Raw genomic sequence first — 20679 nt, forward strand, 5'->3', positions numbered from 1 at the left:
TTAGACCCTGCCATCTTAGGGAAGTCATTCCATCAGTCCATAAGGTAGGGAATACACCCTTCAATATATAGGAGAAATAGGGTGAGTGCCAATACACCTCCCTGGCGAACACCTCACCGAATGGCAATGTCAGTAGTAGTTTCCCCACCAGGGTCTCATCTGACCCTAGCAAAATTCCCTGCATAGAGTTGTTGAATCTGGACTAGTAGGCCATGGGGCACCCGATTTCCCTGAGAACCTCCCACTGATTACACCTAGGGAAAAGGTTGAATGCCATCTGCAGGTCGACAAAGTCTACAAATAGCAACCCCACGTTCAAAATCGACTGACTTACACTTAACTGTCAAAAAGAAGAGAACCTGGTCCACAGTGCTTAATTTGGACTTTAACCGGGCCTGAAAGTGTGGCAAGGCACTGTTTGACTGTACCCAGTCCCATAGCTTAGTAAGAATTTGTTTGCTATAGATTTTTTGTATGTTATCTATAATCCTCATGGGACAATAGTTCCTTGGATTTTGCCTACACCCTTCTTAAAAATGGGTATAATTTCCGCTCCTCTTCAAGAACTTGGTATGGAGGCGCCTGTCAGAAGTGATGTTAGGCCTTATGCTACTCTTTGGAGCTCTCATCAAGCTAGAGTTTGCCACTCTACAGTGGTGGTCAACCCAATCATTGAAATTGTTCTTTTTTTTATGAGGTTTAATCTCTTTTTCAAACAAGATTTTTAAATTGCTAAACAAATCATCATGTACTGCCAAACTCTGGGAAGGTGTCCAATGAAACTCAATTAATGCTGCCAGGACTTCCCTAATTCTTAGGTAAATCTTTGCCTTGGTGTTTTGTGCCTTACAAATGTCCACCCATCTCAAATTGCACTTGTTGCTAGTTAGGGCGATTCCGATAGCAATTAACATTATAAGCTGAGAACGATCATTTGTCTGAAACCCCAACAAGGTAAGTGAGAGAGGGAAGTGATCAGTCTCCTGGTGAATGCTGACCTCCATATCTGCCATAATGTTCCAGGCCCTGACATCTAGTAATACATAATTAATATTACTTCTGTATTCCCCTCTCCTAAAAGTAGGATTGGACACTAAATCTGATGGACAGCACCCGTTACAATCCTGGCCACAAGCCACAATTAGATCTACTATCTGAAGGGCAGCTGAACTCATCCTCACATGCTTCCTAGAACCAGAATAGGCTTGAATCCCCGAAGACTCATCTTCTTCCTTAAGCAACTCTAGAAGTGGGGGATTGGGCTCAAAGGAATTGGTAAAATCGCCTGCAGTAACTAGGAGAGGTCCAGATCCATGAATTTCTAAAAATGTAGATAGAGACTTGAGCGTTTGGGAGATTTTACTAAAAGGAGTTGATCTATTCAACAGAAGATAAGGGGCCCCTATTCTGGGTGTAAATTTGAGTGCAAGAAGATCCAGGGAATTGGTACCCATCACCTTTATTTAGCAATCAAGAGATGTTTTCACCCATGTAATAAGTCCTCCTAATAGCCACCCAGCTGCTGAAGCAGCTGTTTCAAAGCATTATGATTTATAGCCATGCTTATGGGCCATATCTAGCACATAGGTCTCTTGGAAGAAACAAATTTGAAATTTGTCAATAAAGTCCATCTACTCAGGATCCAGCAGCTTGGATTTTATCCTGGCTATATTCCAACTAACAAGGTACATGCTGGGTGGTGATTGCTGTAGAAGAGGATTTGGACTTTGAAGGGGAACCAAGCCTGTCAGTGCAGTTTCATGGGCCTCAAGAGTAGAGTTTGATGTACATAAAAGTTGGGCTTCCGTCCTCCACTATGCTTCAGCCATAAGGCCAAGCGAGTATTTGTAATGCAATGGGTCTCGAGTTTACTTGAGTTAAAGCTATTAGTGCTGTAAACTCCTAACAGGACATTTCTTGCCACATAAACTGAAAAGTAAAACAGTTTCACATAAGAGAGCCCACGGCCTCCATTAGCGCAAAGCAAACACACAAAATGAAACAGAAGTTCCCTCACTGTGAAACATATCAGTAAAAGTGCAATTATCCATGTAACCGGCAAAAGTGCAATTATATATGTGACCGGCAAAAGTGCAAATATCCATATAACAGGGTCGATGTCATGCAAAGCTACGACCAGCGAGGTCGCGCTGCATACGAAATAAAGAGAAAAAATAGTGCAGAAACCTTATGGAAAATATGGAGCCTCGTATGTTTTCAGTAGTTGGCCAGGGCGCTTGAGATGGGCTAAACACCGGAAAAGGCATGATGTATGCATGCCTTTCACTAATTAAATCAATCTAATTTGAAATGGCAAGCCCACAAACCAACCGAACTGATGGGCTTGACATGGGTGTGGTTAAAAGCCCACAGAGAGATTACACCAGGGACAGAGACCTTTGCGCTCAACCCTAAAAGCTAACTGCACATGTACTGACAAGCACATATGCGCATGCTTGCACCAAATAATTTCATGCCCATGCACTAAATAAACCAACATAGCGCAATATCTACCCCCCACACCACTCTGGGGAAAGTCCAGTACTTGAAGCAAGCATGCATAGCACGATTTCCACTAGTGTAAAGCAGGAAACACTCCAGCACCTCAGCTGTTTGCTTAATGTAGTAAGTCATGTCTAGTTATATAAGCAGAGTTTCTGCTGGGCCAGGTGCCAGGCTGTGTTACTGCTGTTTATTCAACAGCAGCTGTTGGTTCTTACGGTGCCACAGCCAGAATACTGGGGGAGGTGTATTTTAGCAGGGCTGAACAATGCACCTCTATTGCAGTTCATGCGGGAAAGCACATACTAGTCGAGTGGTGGGGTTCCGGGAAAGCCAGAGGTTACAGGGGACCACATATTTTACATTTGGTTTTCCTGGGACAGTCTTACTGCTGTTGGACAAAGAGTAAATCCTTTCACCACTTGGCCCTCGAAGTAGTGAGGAAGAGTATTTCAAAGTTTGTGAAGAAGCTGGTGCAAGTTAGAGAACCTGACAATTCCGCAAAGCACACAGTAATACTTAAAAAATCAATAACCATTTTAAACCTTTCATTTAAAAAAAGAAAAAGTACAGTACACACAGAACTAAATACTAAACATGAAAATAAAAATTTAGGAAATAAAAAATCGATTTTTTAACCCCTCCTGAACTACATGTCATGTAAGTAGGTCTCTGTTAAAACCTTTTTGAGTTTGTCATAAGTTGCAGTACAAACCCCTTCATACTGTATTTGTCAGAGAATTCACAGTGTAAACCCCCCACTCCTACCCTACTTGATACTGTATTTGTCAGAGAATTCACAGTGTAAACCCCCCGCTCCTACCCTACTTGACATGGGGTCTATATTAACTATCTAAACAATGGCATTACTTCATAGGCGGTCTAACACAACTACTGCCTAATCAAATGGCTATAAAGAATATTTAAAAAGTTGCTCAGCCAAAAGACCAGCTATATCACTTAATAGATCTGATATCTCAGTTACAGATAGCTTCAGCTGTTTTTGGCAAGATCTGTTGTTTCCAATACATATCATACATGCCAAAAGGACCAACTAAGGTGGGAAGACTCCCTATCCGTAAAGTCAAAAATGGCTTTATTTTAGCTGTCTCCCACCTTAAAACTACCTCTGATCCAGTGTAAGCTGTTGGGCAAAATACATTACTCTGATATTTTTTCACTATCTCCCTCTTTCTTCCTTTGAAATGTTGGCATGTGTGCATACACTTAGAGTAAGTTTTGGGTCAGAACCTTGCTAATGTTTGATGGTTTTCTTGAGCATTTTAGTCTTCCAGTGTTCTGACTGTATGTAAAATTCCACCTCATAGTAGAGGTCCTCATTTATTAATTGTTATAGAGCCCCTCCATGGAAATGTGGGTACCTTCTTTCCCCCTGCCCTTTTAGCCTCTGTATTGATAAGTTTCTCATTGCTTCTTTCCCCACTTCCTGTCCTGCTCCCTAGCCTTCTGGGCATGTTACAGTTTTTAATGAGGGTCAACCGGCTTCAAAGGACAAGCCAGGATATTAGCTTGTTTCGGCACTGACGTATTTTTTCATTTGTAACATTTAAATGGATCATTCTATACCCCCTAAAAACGGCAACTACAAAATGGCTACGTCTCGTGAAGAAGATGGATGTATACGTCAAAAGGCAGTGTCGACAATTTTTGAATGGGTTTCCTTTAATAGTAACCCCGTTCCAGGACTGCCAGCTACGCATGTGCATTTGCTCACATGCCACTGACAACAAGCTCTGGCAAAACAAATAGGTTGGTCTTTCAAAGCTGAGACATATTGGATTTGTCAGCACTTGTTTTGTAATTGCATGAACTCCGTGTCTACTCAGCCCTAACATTTTTACCTTTTATTCTCTTAAACATTAACTAAGCACTAACCATGTGAAATATTTTGTTTAAATGTAAACTCCCACATTTAAACTAATAAATATCTTCCCTACGGGAGTGTTTAAATGACGCTCTAAAGGGGGATAACTTCAGAGGCAGGCAGGGCTGCAAGAAATCTGCTTTACATAGGGCCTTCTTCCTGAGCCCAATCGAGAAGGACCACTGTCCTCCCCACACGAGAGTGTAGTTGCGCTTTGACATTCACGGGCATCCGGTAATATAAAATGTACAAAAACGGCATCCCTCAAAGGTACATAGCATGGGAAAAGTATTACCAGGTTATTATTAACACTGAACATGTTCGTCAGGAAAGAAATTCACACTGCCAGGTTCAGCCTTCTGCGCTAATGTTCCCACCAGAGTGATTTGGAAAATAATGCTATTTATAGAAGCCAGCCAGCACTTCTAGAACCGAGCAGACGCTGCACCGTGGTCTGCTGTCTTCATTCTACTTATCTATGCACATCTAATGGAATAGAACAACACTACACGGTAAACACAAACACCGTTTGCATATGTGCATGATAAAACAAACTGGGCTAAAATAAAAACAGAAGGATGCATTCATTTATTTAGCTCCAGAACTTTGTTCTGTAAATAGGACTCACTCTAACTGGGGCTCCGGCACCAGCCTAGCGCGTGGATCAGTATAAGCATTTCCAGTGCAACGGGTCTTGCATTTGCTCGAGTTAGAGCTATTAGCATTATAAACTCCTAACCGAACTTTCTTTGCCACATAAATTGGAAAGGAAAAAAAACGAGCGCCAACACGCTGAGATTGAAAACGAGTGGAATCACGCTATGTAAAACCCAGCGCAGTCACACTGGGTGGAAAATAAAAAGATAAAGTAGTGCAGAAATCAGGTTGAAAACATGGAGCCTCGTATGTTTTCCGTACTTGGCCTGTTCGTTCGAGGAGGGCTATGACCTATGCATGCCTTTCACTAACAAAATCAAGCAGATTTTAAAAGGCAAGCCCAAGAACCAATGAAAGTGAAAGGCGTGACATGGGCATGGTTAAAAGCCCAAAAGAGAGATTACAACAGGGACCCTGTGCTCGACCCTAAAAAGATAATCTGCAACCCAAAGAGGGTCTTATCCTGCCAGGAAGCCAAAAAGTGATAGTAAAAGTAGGAAGCCAGTGCTTCTCCCTGTGTTTTTCAATTCTTCTCCCAGCCTCCCAGCACCACCCAGCACACACCCCACCAATGACGGCCACCTGCCGAAGCTTACCACTCGGTTTCCCGAGCGAGCAAAGCACAGTGACGTCAGCAGCGTATAACAAGAGTGTGCCATTGTCCAGTGACCAGAAGGGGCACAAGGAGAAAGGAGAAAAATGGTAGAAATATCAAGCAAATATCCTCTAAGGTCCCCGGTGTCCCCTTGAGGGTACGTCTCAAAAAAATCTGGAAAAGCTACCTCCGACACCGGATTATTATTTAGGCGGTGGCTCCATTCGGGGCATCCAACTCATCTCGCTCTCCGAGTCAGACACAAGCATGACTCGGATCAGCAATCGACTTGCTGTCCTAGCCTGTGGGCAGGCACGAGCACGGCAAATAGAAGGGCCCTCACCTATCAGGAGGGCCCCAACTATGTTCGGCTCGCCGTGCCAACAGTTCAGGTGGTGGGGGAGGGGTGGGGTGCATTGCGTCCCAGCTGCTCTCACTGCGCGGCACCTGATTGGCAGTGCCGGCCGCGCGCCCCAGGAAGCACTTGAGTGCTTCCAGGGCGCGCGCGCTGATGACGCGCTCAGTGCTTCCCCCATTTAAAAGGGGGAAGCAGGCGGCGAGCAGGCCTTTCCAACGCCGCTCGCCGCCCAGTTTTTACAGCGCTCATCAGGACAAGGAGCATCGAACACCCACCCTCCTCCTCACATGGCATATATTTGTCCTTTCTACATTTTATGCTGTTCTGCTGTGACCTATTTGATTTTCGTAGTGTTTTGTCAAAGTTGTATTATGTTTTGTGATAGTGTTAACATTTTCCTCCTACATCATCGAAGCGTCCAACGTGAGGTATTGTGTGGTTTGGTTTGGCGGGGTGAGATTGTGAGAAGGTAGCCTCTTTGTAGCATTGTTACCCCCACTTTTGGCCTGTTTGTGAGAATATGTCAGTGTGTTTTTACTGTCTCACTGGGATCCTGCTAGCCAGGACCCCAGTGCTCATAGTGAAAACCCTATTTGTCAGTGTGTTTTATCTGTCTCAATGGGACCCTGCTAGCCAGGACCCCAGTGCTCATAGTTTGTGGCCTGAATAACCTGTGTAGTGCCTAACTGTGTCACTGAGGCTCTGCTAATCAGAACCTCAGTGCTCATGCTCTCTCTGCCTTTAAATTTGTCACTAAAGGCTAGTGACTACATTTACCATTTTCAATTGGCATACTGGAGCACCCTTATAATTCCCTAGTATATGGTACCTAGGTACCCAGGGTATTGGGGTTCCAGGAGATCCCTATGGGCTGCAGCATTTCTTTTGCCACCCATAGGGAGCTCAGATAAATCTTTACACAGGATTGCCATTGCAGCCTGAGTGAAATAACACACACGTTATTTCACAGCCATTTTTACTGCACTTAAGTAACTTATACGTCACCTATATGTCTATCCTTCACTTGCTGAAGGTTAGGTGCAAAGTTACTAAGTGCGAAGGCACCCTTGCACTAGCAAAGGTGCCCCCACATCGTTCAGGGCCATTTCCCCGAACTTTGTGAGTGCGGGGACACCATTACACGTGTGCACTACATATAGGTCAATGCCTATATGTAGCTTCACAATGGTAACTCTGAATATGGCCATGTAACATGTCTAAGATCATGGAATTGTCCCCCCATTCCAAATCTGGTATTGGGGAGTCAATTCCAAGCATCCTGGGGGCTCCACTATTGACCCCCAGTACTGCCAAACCAGCTCTCTGGGGTTTTCTCTGCAGCTACCGCTGCTGCCACCCCACAGACAGGGTTCTGCCCTCCTGGGGTCTGAGCAGCCCAGTCCCAGGAAAGCAGAACAAAGAATTTCCTCTGAGAGAGGGTGTTACACCCGCTCCCTTTGGAAATAAGTGTTAAAGGCTGGGGTGGGGTAGGCTCTCCCAGCCTCTGGAAATGCTTTGAAGGGCACAGATGGTGCCCTCCTTGCATAAACCAGTCTACACCGGTTTAGGGAACCCCCAGTCCCTGCTCTGGCAAGAAGCTGGACAAAGGAAAGGGGAGTGACCACTCCCCTGTCCATCACCACCCCAGGGGTTGTGCCCAGAGCTCCTCCAGTGTGTCCCAGACCTCCGCCATCTTGTTTCCAGAGGTGTGAGGGCACTCTGGAGGCCTCTGAGTGGCCAGTGCCAGCAGGTGACGTCAGATACCCCTCCTGATAGGTGCTTACCTGACTAGGTGGCCAATCCTCCTCTGAGGGCTATTTAGGATCTCTCCAGTGGGCTTTTCCTCAGATAATGACTTGCAAGAATGCACCAGAGTTCTTTCCTCTGCACCTCTCTCTTCGACTTCTGCCAAGGATCGACTGCTGACTGCTCCAGGACGCCTGCAAAACTGCAACAAAGTAGCAAGAAGAATACCAGCGACATTGTAGCACCTAATCCTGCCGGCTTTCTCGACTGTTTCCTGGTGGTGCATGCTTTGGGGGCTGCCTGCCTTCATCCTGCACTGGAAGCCACAAAGAAATCTCCTGTGGGTGGACGGAATCTTCCCCCTGCTTCTGCAGACACCAAACCTCTTTGTCACCGGTACTCTGGGACCCCTCTCATCCTGATGAGCGTGGCCCCTGGAACACAGGTGGTGGACCCAAGTGACCCAGACTGTCCAGTGGTCCAACTGTCCACACTTGGAGGAGGTAAGTCCTTGCCTCCCCTCTCCAGACAGTAATCCTGTGCACCGCGTGAACTGCAGCTACACGGGCTTCTGTGCACACTTCCACAAAATCCTGCATGCGCAGCCAAGCCTAGGTCCCCAGCTCTCTGTCCAGCGATGCTCAGCTTCCTGCGTTGATCTCCGGTGTCGTTGGACTCTCTTTTGCAGTGTTGAGATGACAGCCATGTTCAGACTTCTTGAACCCATGTTCAAGGACTTCTGCGGGTGCTACCTTCTTGTACACGGGTTCTTTACGTTGCTGAGGGCCCCGTCTGTCCCCTCTCCCAAGTGGCAACATCCTGGTCCTCCCTGGACCCTGGCAGCACCCTTTTTCTTCAACCATGACTCTTGCAGCTAGCAAGGCTTGTCTGCAGTATTTTGCCAAGGAAACCACTCTGCATCTTCCAGTACTCTGTGGGACATCTTCAGCACAAAGGAGAAGTTCCTAGCACCTTTCGTTGTTGCAGAATCTTTAGCTTCTTCCATCCAGAGGCAGCCATTTTGCACCTTCATCCGGGGTTTAGTGGGCTCCTGCCCCCCCGGACACTTTTGCGACTCTTGGACTTGGTCCCCTTCCTTTGCAGGTCCTCAGGTCCAGGAATCTGTCTTCAGTGCTTTACAGTCTGTTGTGGTCTTTGCAAAATCCTCTATCATGACTTTAGTGTGTTTCTGGGGAAATAGCAGTATTTTACTCCTACTTTCCAGGGTCTTGGGGTGGGGTATCTTGGACACCCTTAGTGTTTTCTTACATTCCCCGTGACCCTCTACACACTACACTAGCCTAGGGGTCCACTCGTGGGTCGCATTCCACTTTCTTAGTATATGGTTTGCATCCTATTGTATTCTAAGGTGTTTGCACTACTTTCTGACTGTTTTACTTGCCTGATTTTGGTTTGTGTGTATATTTTGTGTATTTTACTTACCTCCTAAGGGAGTAAATCCTCTGAGATATTTTTGGCACATTGTCACTAAAACAAAAGTACCTTAATTTTTTAGTATTGTCTTTCTTATGATATAGTACCTATATGATATGAGTGGTATAGTAGGAGTTTTGCATGTCTCCTAGTTCAGCCTAAGCTGCTCTGCTATAGCTACCTCTATCAGCCTAAGCTGCTAGAACACTGCTAATCTACTAATAAGGGATAACTGGACCTGGCACAAGGTGTAAGTACCATTGGTACCCACTATAAGCCAGGCCAGCCTCCTACAGAGATAATGACTGGGAGGACAATTGGATGATTTTTTTCTAGACAAGGGGTCTGGGGGGGGGGTTGCGAGCAGTCGCTGGCATCTGGTCCCTAGGGCCAACCACCTGTGCATGTATAGGGACTCGAAGCTAGCACAGGCCCCTGTGGGGGAGGGTACCGCACGAGAGTCTGTGGGTGGAAGGGGTGACCGAAGTAGGTATCCTGGCGGGCAGGAGGGGCCCTTCCACATGGTTTACATGCAACTAGAAGGGTTTTTTGGAGGAGGGGAGGGAGTAAACCAATCCCATATGGAAAAACTGCCCCTGTGGCCTTAAAGCCGGAGGTTTGGGGACGGGTGCCACACTAGGAAGTCATGATCTCATTCGCCGTCATTGTTTGATATTTAGGATGCGCAGGATTGGATGTAGTCAGTGGCAGGAATTTTTATATATTAGTGGACTGTGTTAAGGCTAGGCATCTTGACAATGTACATACAGTGTAAATAATGTGGGGTTACTGTGTAAAGTTTTGTTGACAAATTTTGTTTTATTAAATAAAATACAGCTGGGAGTTAACGACTCCCAATTCCGATGAGATGTCATTGTTGAAGGTGAAGTATTGCCATACTGGGTGTGACATGGTCTGAGAAGGGGGGGTCTAGTGGAGGCGAATGGGAAGGGGGGGGGTTGAGGCGACAGGCTTCGACGAAGCCCACACATATGGGGTGGAGAAATGTTCAACTGTTCAAAAGTTGTAATAAAAAAACATATAAACAGGGGAGTGATCTGTTTGGTAGGCAGATGTTTAGTTGTTATGGAAAAAAGCAAGAAGGGCATTGTTGGCTCCTGACCGCCCATTTCGCAGTAAGGAAGGTCAGAGTCAACACGGCTATCAGCAAATTTAGCAAAGTACGATTTAACCAATAAAATGCTCAGTCAAAATTTAAGATATAAAGTACGGCATGCGTCAGGGCTAATGTTGTTAAAATATTGTTCCATACGCAGAGTAAGCTTTGTGCGCAAATAATTAGGGATCACTATGGATGTATGTGCAAAATCAATGCATGCCTTAAGTTTTGTATTCAAAAATGATTCTTTGACCATAGCAGCAGTGACACCGGTGATAAGAGCTGGGTTTGTCCAAAGATGTACAAGGCCAAGTCTTCTTAAACAGTTTCTTACATAATTTGACCAGGGATTGAGATAGATTCTTTCTGTGGATGACACTTCAAAAATTGATCTCAAGTGTGACTCCCTGTGGCTGTTAGGATTTAAACATAGCCAGTACAGGACCAAGGTAAGGGCTATGATGTCAGAGATGGGGACCATGCCCGGTTCCTGAAATAAAGGGAGAATCGATGTGACATGGCTCAGGTGTAATATGGATCTCAAAAGGAGTTTTCCATGTTTTGGAGATATTTGCTGTTACTGCACCTCCTTAGCTATGTGCCATAGACTGTGGCTGCCACAGATTTTTGCTTATAGACTTGGAGAATGATGCTCAACAAATAACAGCCAATCTAGTGCTTGTCCCTCAAAATAGCACAGTACTAGCTGCCTTATCATTGTGCTCTCACCAGGACAGTTTGTTGTTAATGGAGATTTCCAGGTAGTATTTCTTAACAGCTTCGAGAACCTGGCCAACGATTCTTGGTGTTTTTATCAAAGGAGATGTCCTCATTGGCTTTATTTTTGTCTTCTGCATGTTAATCGAAAGGTTTTTAAGGTAACAGTAACTTCCAAAGCTGCTTAGCCTCCTGTGCAGTTTGTTTGTGTACAGGATAATATTTCTGCATCATCTACAAACAGGAGGATGACTATCTTTTTTATTGTACAGCTTTAGTACATTTGTGAACTTGTGCTCCTTGAGTAGAAATTCTTCACATTTATTCTGGAAAAAGGAAAACAGTAATGGAATGAGAACACATCTCTGGTGCACCCCTGAACAGATGTCAAAGTAGGGAGTACATTCTCCTCTGCTTCCATAATCAACACAGAAGTATTGCCATGTAGGAATTTGATAGCTTTAAAAGTTGTTGTTCATCTTCTCATTTTGTGAGTGTTTTCCACAGTTTTGTTCTGTTTACCAGGTGAAATGCTGATTTGAAGTAAATGAAGGGCAGGTATAGCGGGGACGTAATCATTTTTGTGTACTTGACACACACTGTATACATTTTTACAGCTTGACCAAAGGTACTAAGGCTCTTACGAAACCCCCACCTGTGCATCTATCAGGACTGTATTTTTATCTGCCTGGGTCTGCAGCCTGTAAAGAAGAACATAACCAAACGTTTTCCTGGTAATGTCCAGAAGTAATTTTGACCTGTAGTTGTTTGGTAGCAGCTGTTTTCCTTTTTTGTGGACTGGAACTTTACTGGGGGATCCCAAGGAGCGAGGAATGTTATTTATTCCCAGGACCGCATTGAATATTTTAGTCAGGGCTACAGACCAGGCCTTGCAGTTGGAGCTGAATATATCAGCTGGTACATAGTTGGGCTGGGAGCTTTGTAGGCCTTCTGTACCAGAATTGTTCTTTCTACTTCTGGGTGCAGGATGAGTAAGTGTCCCATGTGCAGGGAGTCTTTGCTTTTTACCAGAGGTAGCATGTGATTACCACTGAAGTATACGCTCTTGTAGTGGTCTTCCCAGGTCTGCACTGGGCTGTGATACTCCTTGGTTCTTTGGCCCTCCCCGAAAATTCCAGCAAATTTCCCCCAGAAAGGTTTACTACTTTTCCATCCCCAGCCTTGATCAACTCTTGCCACACTTTTGTTGATAGTTCAGTTTCTTTTCTCTAAGTAGGGCTTTATATTTTCTCCTTGTGGTCCTAAATGCCTGCACTTTTCCTGGAGAGTTATGCCAATCCTTGTATATTCTTGTCAGCATCTGCTTGGTGGCTCAACACTCTTTGTCGTACCGACCTTTGTCAGGTTTCCTGCCATTACTTCTACATGCCCATGGTGCAGACCAGTGGCGTGTGAGCTACCTTGAGAGTTTGTTGTAATTTGTTAATATTATCTTGTACTCAGCACTGCTAGTGGTGCAAATACTGGACAGAAAGTGTTCAAAGTGCTCCATTACCATAATCTTGTCATTTGGATAGTACTCTCTGTTATTTTTTACCGCTCTTCTGCTGTTATTTGGGATGATACTAGCGGTAAAGCACTTGATGTTTTTCAGTCCAATCAGAACTTCACACTTGAAGCATAAAGGATCATGATCGCTCTCAGGTCTCTGTGCTTCTTTCACATCCAGCAAGAGGTATCAAAGATTGTTTGGGAAAAGAATGTAGTTGATCAAACTGGTTCTTTTGCTACTCCAAAATATGGGGGCTGCAGGGTTGTCTGATGTTGCTCTACCATTTAAGAAGCTTAGGAGCAGTGCAGAGAGAAACTGCTGAACAGTTTTCCTTTCCTGCGTTTGCTGAGAGGGAGAAGACTTCCTAGTTCTGGTGATGGGGTACCCCAACAAGTAGGTAGTGCTTCCTATGGCATGGTCCCTTATTCCTATGTCACAATTATTTTAGGGCTGCTCATTGGTCCTCTAGTTTGTTGCATCTGCTTGGATTCAGAAAAACATTGAAAATGTCCAATTTAAAACTAGGGGTGGGCGAAGAATTTTGCTCTATATATGTAGGCTGCGGTGTTTTTCCCACTCTGCATGGAGCATGGACTTCTGAAAAACACCACAAAGTGATGCGGAGTGCAGTTTTTTTCTCTCTCTCGCCAACATTAGGTTGGTGAGCGCAAGCAAGAGAAATCGCTAAGTTTGCGAGTGCGAGCAAGATTTCTGAACATGAGCGGTTGCGGTAGCCCGTGACCGCTCACAATGAGAAAGTTGCTGGTCGCGTTGAGGAAGCTGCCACTCAAGTAGAAAATCTACTCGAGCAGGAGAAAGACGTTAGCACCCTCTGGCGCTTCGGGTGATGCCGGTCGAACTGATTTTACATCGCAGGGGAAATTCCTGGTGCTTAAAAACAGCGCAAACAGTGCAACTTACCCAAACTCCACCAGTCGCGGAACTCCGCATAGCAGAGTTTTTTCAGCACTTTGCAGAGTTCCACTCCGCCTAGGCCTATATGATACTTGTCTTTTTTTGCACTTGAGGCAGTCTGACATACAGTGTGCACGAGTGGAGAAGAGGTTGAAGAAATTATTGTAGTTTGCAGTTCAGTTTTGTTGAAATCCAGGTGGATAGGCTCCCTGTTGCTCTCCCTCTGTTTGACTTGTTGCAATCAATGAGAGGCTCCAAATAATCTGGGTGGGGGGCAACAGTGTAGCAGTGCTAGTATCAGCAGCCCATGTAAGGCAAGTGATAAATCCAAAGGCTGCAGGGACTGGGAACCTGAGAGATACAAGAGATAGGACTCTGAGGACAAAGCGATTGGAAGTCTGAGTGAGACAGAAACCAGGAGTTTGTCTGAGGGGTGGGGAGTGGGAGTCAGAGGGACACAGGGATTTGGAGTTTCAGGTAGTCAGGGACTGCAAGTCACAAGGAATCTCAGGGACACAGAAAATGGGAGTCTAAATGACCGAGGGAATATGAGACAGAAGGATACAGTAATCAGGAGGCTGATGGACACTGAAATCGAAGTCTGAGAGACCCAGGGATCTGAAGTTTGAGGGACATGTACAAAGAGTTTGAAGAAGTCAGGGATAAGGAGTCTGTGAAACCCAGGGATGAAGGATACTGGGTCCAGGAGTCAGAGGGACACAGAGATACGGTGTCTAAAGGAATCAGGGTTTAGTAGATTGATGGAGCCGGTGAGCAGGAGACTAAAGGTCACAAGGATTGAGAGTCTAAAGGAAACAGAAATGAAGCAGGAAGGAACTATAAAGGGACCAAGAGGCACAGGAAGACAGTTATAGGAAGTTTGAGGGCTTCAGACTGGGTAGGTTGACAGTACGTACCACATGGTGCAGGTCCACTATCAAAGCTTCCACCACACCCGGATGCAGCACAGGACGGGGGAGCCCAGCCGTAATTACAGTGACAGTTTCCCTTATTGTTACAGACCTTGTACACCAAACAAAAAATAAAAGAAACTTACATTTAGTACAAAAATGTCTATAATGGGACTGTACTTGTTTATAATTCACATAGTGCCAGTACTGTGTAATAATTCTAAACACACACACACACACACACATCCCCTGCCTCTCCACCCTACCGGTACTAGGACTGTGTAATACAATATACTATTAGTTTATTTTGTTTTTGCTTTAAACAAAAAAAAACATACAACTCATTGCATTAAAATAGTGTGTTTCCAGATAAAACAATAAGATAAAATAATTTACAATGTAAAGTATATAAATCAGTTATAAATGTGAGTATCCTTTATGAACATATCAACATTACACTTTACAAAATGGTAAATTCTACAACAGTTGGCAATTTATTCAAGTCAGTATGTAGATTCCAATGCCTCTGCAATTTTCCTTTACTAGCAAATCTGAACATGCTTCCTAACCAATATATTTGCTGATTTAGAATCTTGGGACAGATAAAAACTACATCGACCATACCCTGAATACCCACATTGCATAGGCTACATACACGTTTCTCTCGAAGTATGTTCTGCCGTCTTCCCAGATTACCTAGGAGAGGTACACTTTGTTCTTAAATTGTTAAAGAATCTCTGTAAATTGAGTCTAGTAATAAATTCCATACAGTGATGCGTTTGCCACTACTGGAGACGCCCTTCTTTTAAAGTGCTCTATACAATGTTCAAAACTGAGAACCATGATAAATGCCTTTTGTAAGTGACCTACAGAAATGAAAACAGCTGAAAGCTGATGCAAATGCATGTAAACTGTATTGCACATTGCGCCTGTTTACATTTATTGGATAGAGATTTAGCACTACAAAGTTTTCTAGAGGTTCGTATCACTAGCGTGGACCCTCTACAAATTATGCTACCATACTCCACTCAGACAAAACTCCCTCACACCACATTCTCACATGCTGCGCGCTTCTACAGTGCCCTGTGTGTACCCTCACACATTAGCACAACATACTCACCCTGCACTTACAACCCACACACCTACTTTTTATAGGGTTGAGCGTGCAAGCGCTCTGGCACCTGTTGTAATCTCTCTGTGGGCTTTTAACCACACCCATGTCACGCCCATTACTTTCGTTGGTTTGTGGGTCTGCCTTTCAAAATCCACTTGATTTTATCAGTCAAAGGCATGCATACGTCATGCCTTTCCTGGTGTTTAGCCCTCCTCGGGGGCACTGGCCAACTACTGAAAACATACGAGGCTCAATGTTTTCCCTATGGTTCCTGGACTACTTTCCTTTTTATTTCGTATGCAGCGCGATCTCGCTGGGCAGTAATCAAGCTCTTTTCATGACTACTAGTTTAATTCTATTGTTTATCCTAGCGCTCCTTTGCGAATTCAAGGTATTACATGGTGCAACTGCGCTCGTTTTTTTTAAATTATGTATTTTTCATTTGCTCTAACAGTCCGAGCCGCGTGTACTCTTGCTTCTGGGGTGTACATATGGCATCAAAGTTCTGCGCTGATGAAGTTCTCTCCCAGAGAGGATGATGGCGTTATGGACAGCTCCATCTGAACGCAAAACAGTGCTCCGCTTTCATTCATCGTTGTTGCTTTTGTTGGTTGCAGAATATTATACGTTCTGTTTTTTCGGTGAATTACTTGAAATATTTCGTAAATCATGTAAAAAACATTTATAGTGTGAGTAATATTTTTTAAGTGTTTTCTATGTAAACTTGCAAATATTAGGCAGCTGAGTTTCTTGATTGACATATCACCGAAAACACACAAATTTGAATTCCCCTTCCCTATTTACACCCATCCGTCACAACAATCAGCGAACAACATTCATAATACTTATGTTATATAACATAAAGCGCTGAGTGGCGTGCTGTTTGTAGACGCTGATATAAATCACTCGTGCCAGATTTCATGTATTCAATTTACCGACCGAGGAAGGATGGAAGTTGGAGGTGGACTTGCTGGGCTTCAAACTTGTGCCCTGCCAATGGTTGCATGTTTCTCGAGATGCAGAATACGTTAAGCAGGAATGGAAAAGGTAAAAACAGCTTGATACAAACAACATGCGTGTGACAAAACACAGAGGTTCCAAGTGCTGCACAATTTAGTTTTTGGTTAGGTTGAGACAGTTTTGGTAAATTGAAAACATAAAAATAAAAATTCCATACTTTTCAGTTCCCCTTGTGTATATAGTACTGGCTCATCACGGTTCTTCAAAAACAAGCTCTGCTTGTGAATAACGTGTAGGTTCTCCAAAAAAAAGCGTACTCCAGAAGCTATTTAAAATACAAGTCTAATGTCTGTTTTAGGATCTAGAATTTGTGTGGCAGTTTGCAGATCATGAGGAGATGCTCGGAAACTCCCCTGCAGAACTCTGCTGGAGTAAATCATAATTTTTTGTGGGATGCAGTCTTCCTGTAGTTATAGGTCCAGTTGAAATCTAGAGATATTTGTCATTCACTCAGCATTCTAAACTCACTGACGATCAGTGTTAGACCTGACAGCCTTAGGGTGGTCATCTCCCAGCTTTGTGCCTGACTCCCTCCACTTTTCTGACACTGTTTTTGCTGGTTTTAGGACTCTGCACACTTTACCCCTGCTAACCAGTGCTAAAGTGCATATGCTCTCTCCCTTAAACATGGTGCATTGGTTCATTCCCAATTGGCATATTTGATTTACTTGTAAGTCCCTAGTAAAGTGCACTACATTGCCCAGGGCCTGTAAATTAAATGCTACTAGTGGGACTGCAGCACTGGTTGTGCTACCCCCATAAGTAGCTCCTTAACCATGTCGCAGGCCTGCCATTGCAAGGCCTGTGTGTGCAGTTTCACTGCCACTTCGACTTAACATTTAAAAGTACTTGCCAAGCCTTAAACACCCCTTTCTCTACATATATGTCACCCCTAAGGTAGGCCGTGGGTAACTCATAGGGCAGGGTGCTATGCAGGTAAAAGGCTGGACATGTACATGTACTTGTGTGTTTTATATGTCCTGGTAGTGGAAAACACCTAAATCCATTTTCCATTACTGTGAGGCCTGCTCCTTGCATAGGTTAGCATTAGGGCTACCCTCATATACTGTTTGAGTGGTAGATTCTGATCAGAAAGGGGTAACCAGGTAATTTCTATTATGGCCAGAATAGTAATAGAAAATCCTGCTTATTGGTGAGATTGGATTTTATGTTACTATTTTAGAAATGCCACTTTTAAAAAGTGAGCATTTCTCTGCACTTAAACTCCATCTGTGCCTTAAAGCCTGTTTCCAATCAATATCTGGGCTGGGCTGGTTGACAGCTTCCTTGTGCATTTAACCCAGACAACCACAGACACAGGATACTCAGTCACACCTGCACTCATCTGCATACTGAATGGGTCTTCCTGGGCTGGAAGGGTGGAGGGCCGGAAACTTACATTTCAAAGGCTAGTGGCCTGCCCTCACACAAAGGACTGCCAAAACCCTGACTGGGAGTGCCATTTTATTTTCATGTGGTTATGGCCTCTAGATGCTAACTATATGGTTACATAACCATGTTTCTTACAAACACTATTTTCATTGTGGTGTCCTCTAGGGGCTGTTCTGAGCATCACAGTCTAATGCCAAAGGTTTTTTTCTGATAAAGGTGGGTTTATATAATAATTGTCTGTGTTTTATTAATCTCTCCTTATTGCAGTTATGACCATGATTCAGGCCAACTTAACATCCTTTTTACACTATAACTGTTTGAACACTTGATATGTTTGGGTGACCCTTCTAGTTTATTTCTTTTGTTGCTCCTCCGCGGCTGTCTTGTGTCTTTTTTTTTTTTAATGATGGTAGTCAGCCAGCAGCTCTGATGGTGTGGTGGTGAAAGTGGTATTCTATTGGAATTAGCATGGCAGATCTAAATTAGGATGCTAAATGGCAACATTTTAATTTATGTCTGTGGATAGACGAAGATGGTAAATGGAAGTGCTTTAGTTATATGCAGGGCCACTGGAATCACCTGGCAGGAAAATACCAAAATATGAGGCAGGGTTGACTAATGTATGTGGCAAGGAAAGTCCAGTTATGAATTTACAACACCAATAGCTCTAACTCAAGCAAATGTGAGACCCATTGCATTGCAAATGCTTGTTTTATTGTTTTATTAACCTTTGGCCTTGCTTGGCATTGTGGATTCCTGGACTACTATAATTTCTTTATTGAAGTAGTGAGCCCAGTTCGCCCAGGCTCAGAGCCGACCACCTTGCTTCTGAAATACTTGATTGTATTGTATTGTATTTTGCATGTATGCAGCTCTTACTATCCCTGATGAATATATGAAGTCCTTTTTTTTGTTAGGCAGCATGGTTTTTGATTCATCTTGTATTAATGGTTATTGGGATTCGTCTTGAGCTCAGAAAAACTATTCTATCCATTTACTCCAGCTTCTTTGTAGTAGGTTCGGTTATTAAGAGGTAGGTGTGATCACAGTTTGAGTTCATGCAAATGATTACTGGGATGAATAGATAGGCTGCAGGAGGTTAATTATTGCTATGTTGCAGGGATATGGTTTCAAAGACGAAGAGGTTGTTAACTGTGGGGTGAGTGTGGGCAATCTGCAGAAATATAATATTAGAAAGTAAAGCAGACAGGTATGCGACAGAGGAGACTACACTCAGGGAGATTAAGGGATGTAGAAGAGAGATGATAGGCTAGGAGAGGGTCATTTGATAGAAACAACAAATTGCATCAATAAATAATTTTAGTCAAGGTCAGGTTTTTATGCAAGACCTTGGAATATATTGGAAGGTGGTTGTTTGGGACATTATGTAATCTGAGGATGGGAAACTGTTGCATAATTAATGGTAGTCACATGTGGACAGGTGCTATACGTTGTAGCAACTTTTGTGTTCTGTTTGGCTGTTAATTGTGTTGAACCCTTGCCCTTTGATATTTAGCTTGTCTTTGTGAACAAGGTCATATAAATTCTCTGTTGGATCACGTTGGGAATAACCAAGAATGAACAATTCTGCTGAATTTCAAGTGATTCTCAGAGGTAGGAAAATCAGTAATTTGGCAGCTTGTATGGAGAAAAGAAGTGCCACTAGTGGTTGTTTTCCTATATGCTGAAATTATTAAACGCAGTGCCAGCAGAGAATTTAAGTTCATTGGTTGATAGTATTTGGTGATTTTTTATTGAAAGATTTTTATCCTTTCCTGTTTATAGCTCTGTCAGTGATGTGCAATAGCTTGAAATAGGACCTTATTGTGATTGTGAGTTAGTGCCAAGCCTTCAGAGATATGTACTTTTGTATGTTTACATTTAGAAGGAGTCTTGATACTGAATTTTATGGTTGAGGGGAATGCCTTGGTGTAGTCCAGTAGCCTTACTCTGTTTAGAGAGGATGAGTGATGTTGAATGTTTGTGTCTTTTGAGATAATCCAAGATGTAGAATGATGTATTGAAGTGTTGATTTAGACAGCTTGTCCAATTTCATGGAAAGTGTAGAATCAAAAGAAACCAATTCCGAATGTATTCCTGTTTAGCGGTTTTTGCCATATGTCCTGGTACATCAGTCCAGAAAGAAAAAGGATCGCAACTTTTCCATTCAACATAGGCCAGTATTTTGCTTTCTTCAGCCTTTAAGTTCAGGTGATTCTGCATCAATCATTGATCTATGGCTATGAGGCAGCTGTTGATTTTTAACTTTCATATGCCCTTAGGGTTTTGGGGTTTGAGAATAATCTGCCTTTCATCCACATTGATATAAGCAGGTGGGTTCAAAATTGTTGATAAGGTCTGGTAGTCATTTCATGTAAATCTTGAAAAGTAGAGGTGAGATGATAGATCCTTGTAAAACTCCTTTTATGCTATAAGGATTGAATGAAAATTGGGTTATATGAATCATGTAGAACCTGTTGTTCTGGTAAGAAGAAATGTATGCATGCATTGTTAGTTTCCTGTGGGAAAATTCCTGGGTTTGAGGAGTTATTGATAATATTTCTGACTGGCAGAGCTGTAGATGTTGATAGAATATTTTTGAAATTTAATGGATGGTAGGTGTCTGATGGGCTGCTGACCTGTACCAGGTGCTCAAATTCTGAGGTTGTAATTTATTGAAAGAATGAAATTGATAGAAGCTGTTTTCTGTTGTGATAATTGGTGAATGTAGAATTGGGGCATAGTTGTTTTTTTTGATTGTCACATGTGAATCCAGGGCACCTGCTTTGGTCAAATATTG

General features: G+C 43.4%; 1 protein-coding gene across 1 annotated transcript in view; it reads right to left on the reverse strand.

The window, feature by feature from the left end:
- LOC138300177 (disintegrin and metalloproteinase domain-containing protein 9-like) overlaps nucleotides 1-20679 on the reverse strand; it is a 587087-nt gene that overhangs the window by 132086 nt on the left and 434322 nt on the right. Inside the window, exon 18 of the mRNA XM_069239149.1 lies at nucleotides 14360-14465. Within this exon, the coding sequence (XP_069095250.1) occupies nucleotides 14360-14465 (106 nt within the window). The remainder of the gene's footprint in view (nucleotides 1-14359; nucleotides 14466-20679) is intronic.

Source organism: Pleurodeles waltl, chromosome 6, assembly GCF_031143425.1.
Source record: "Pleurodeles waltl isolate 20211129_DDA chromosome 6, aPleWal1.hap1.20221129, whole genome shotgun sequence".
Taxonomy (NCBI): domain Eukaryota; kingdom Metazoa; phylum Chordata; class Amphibia; order Caudata; family Salamandridae; genus Pleurodeles; species Pleurodeles waltl.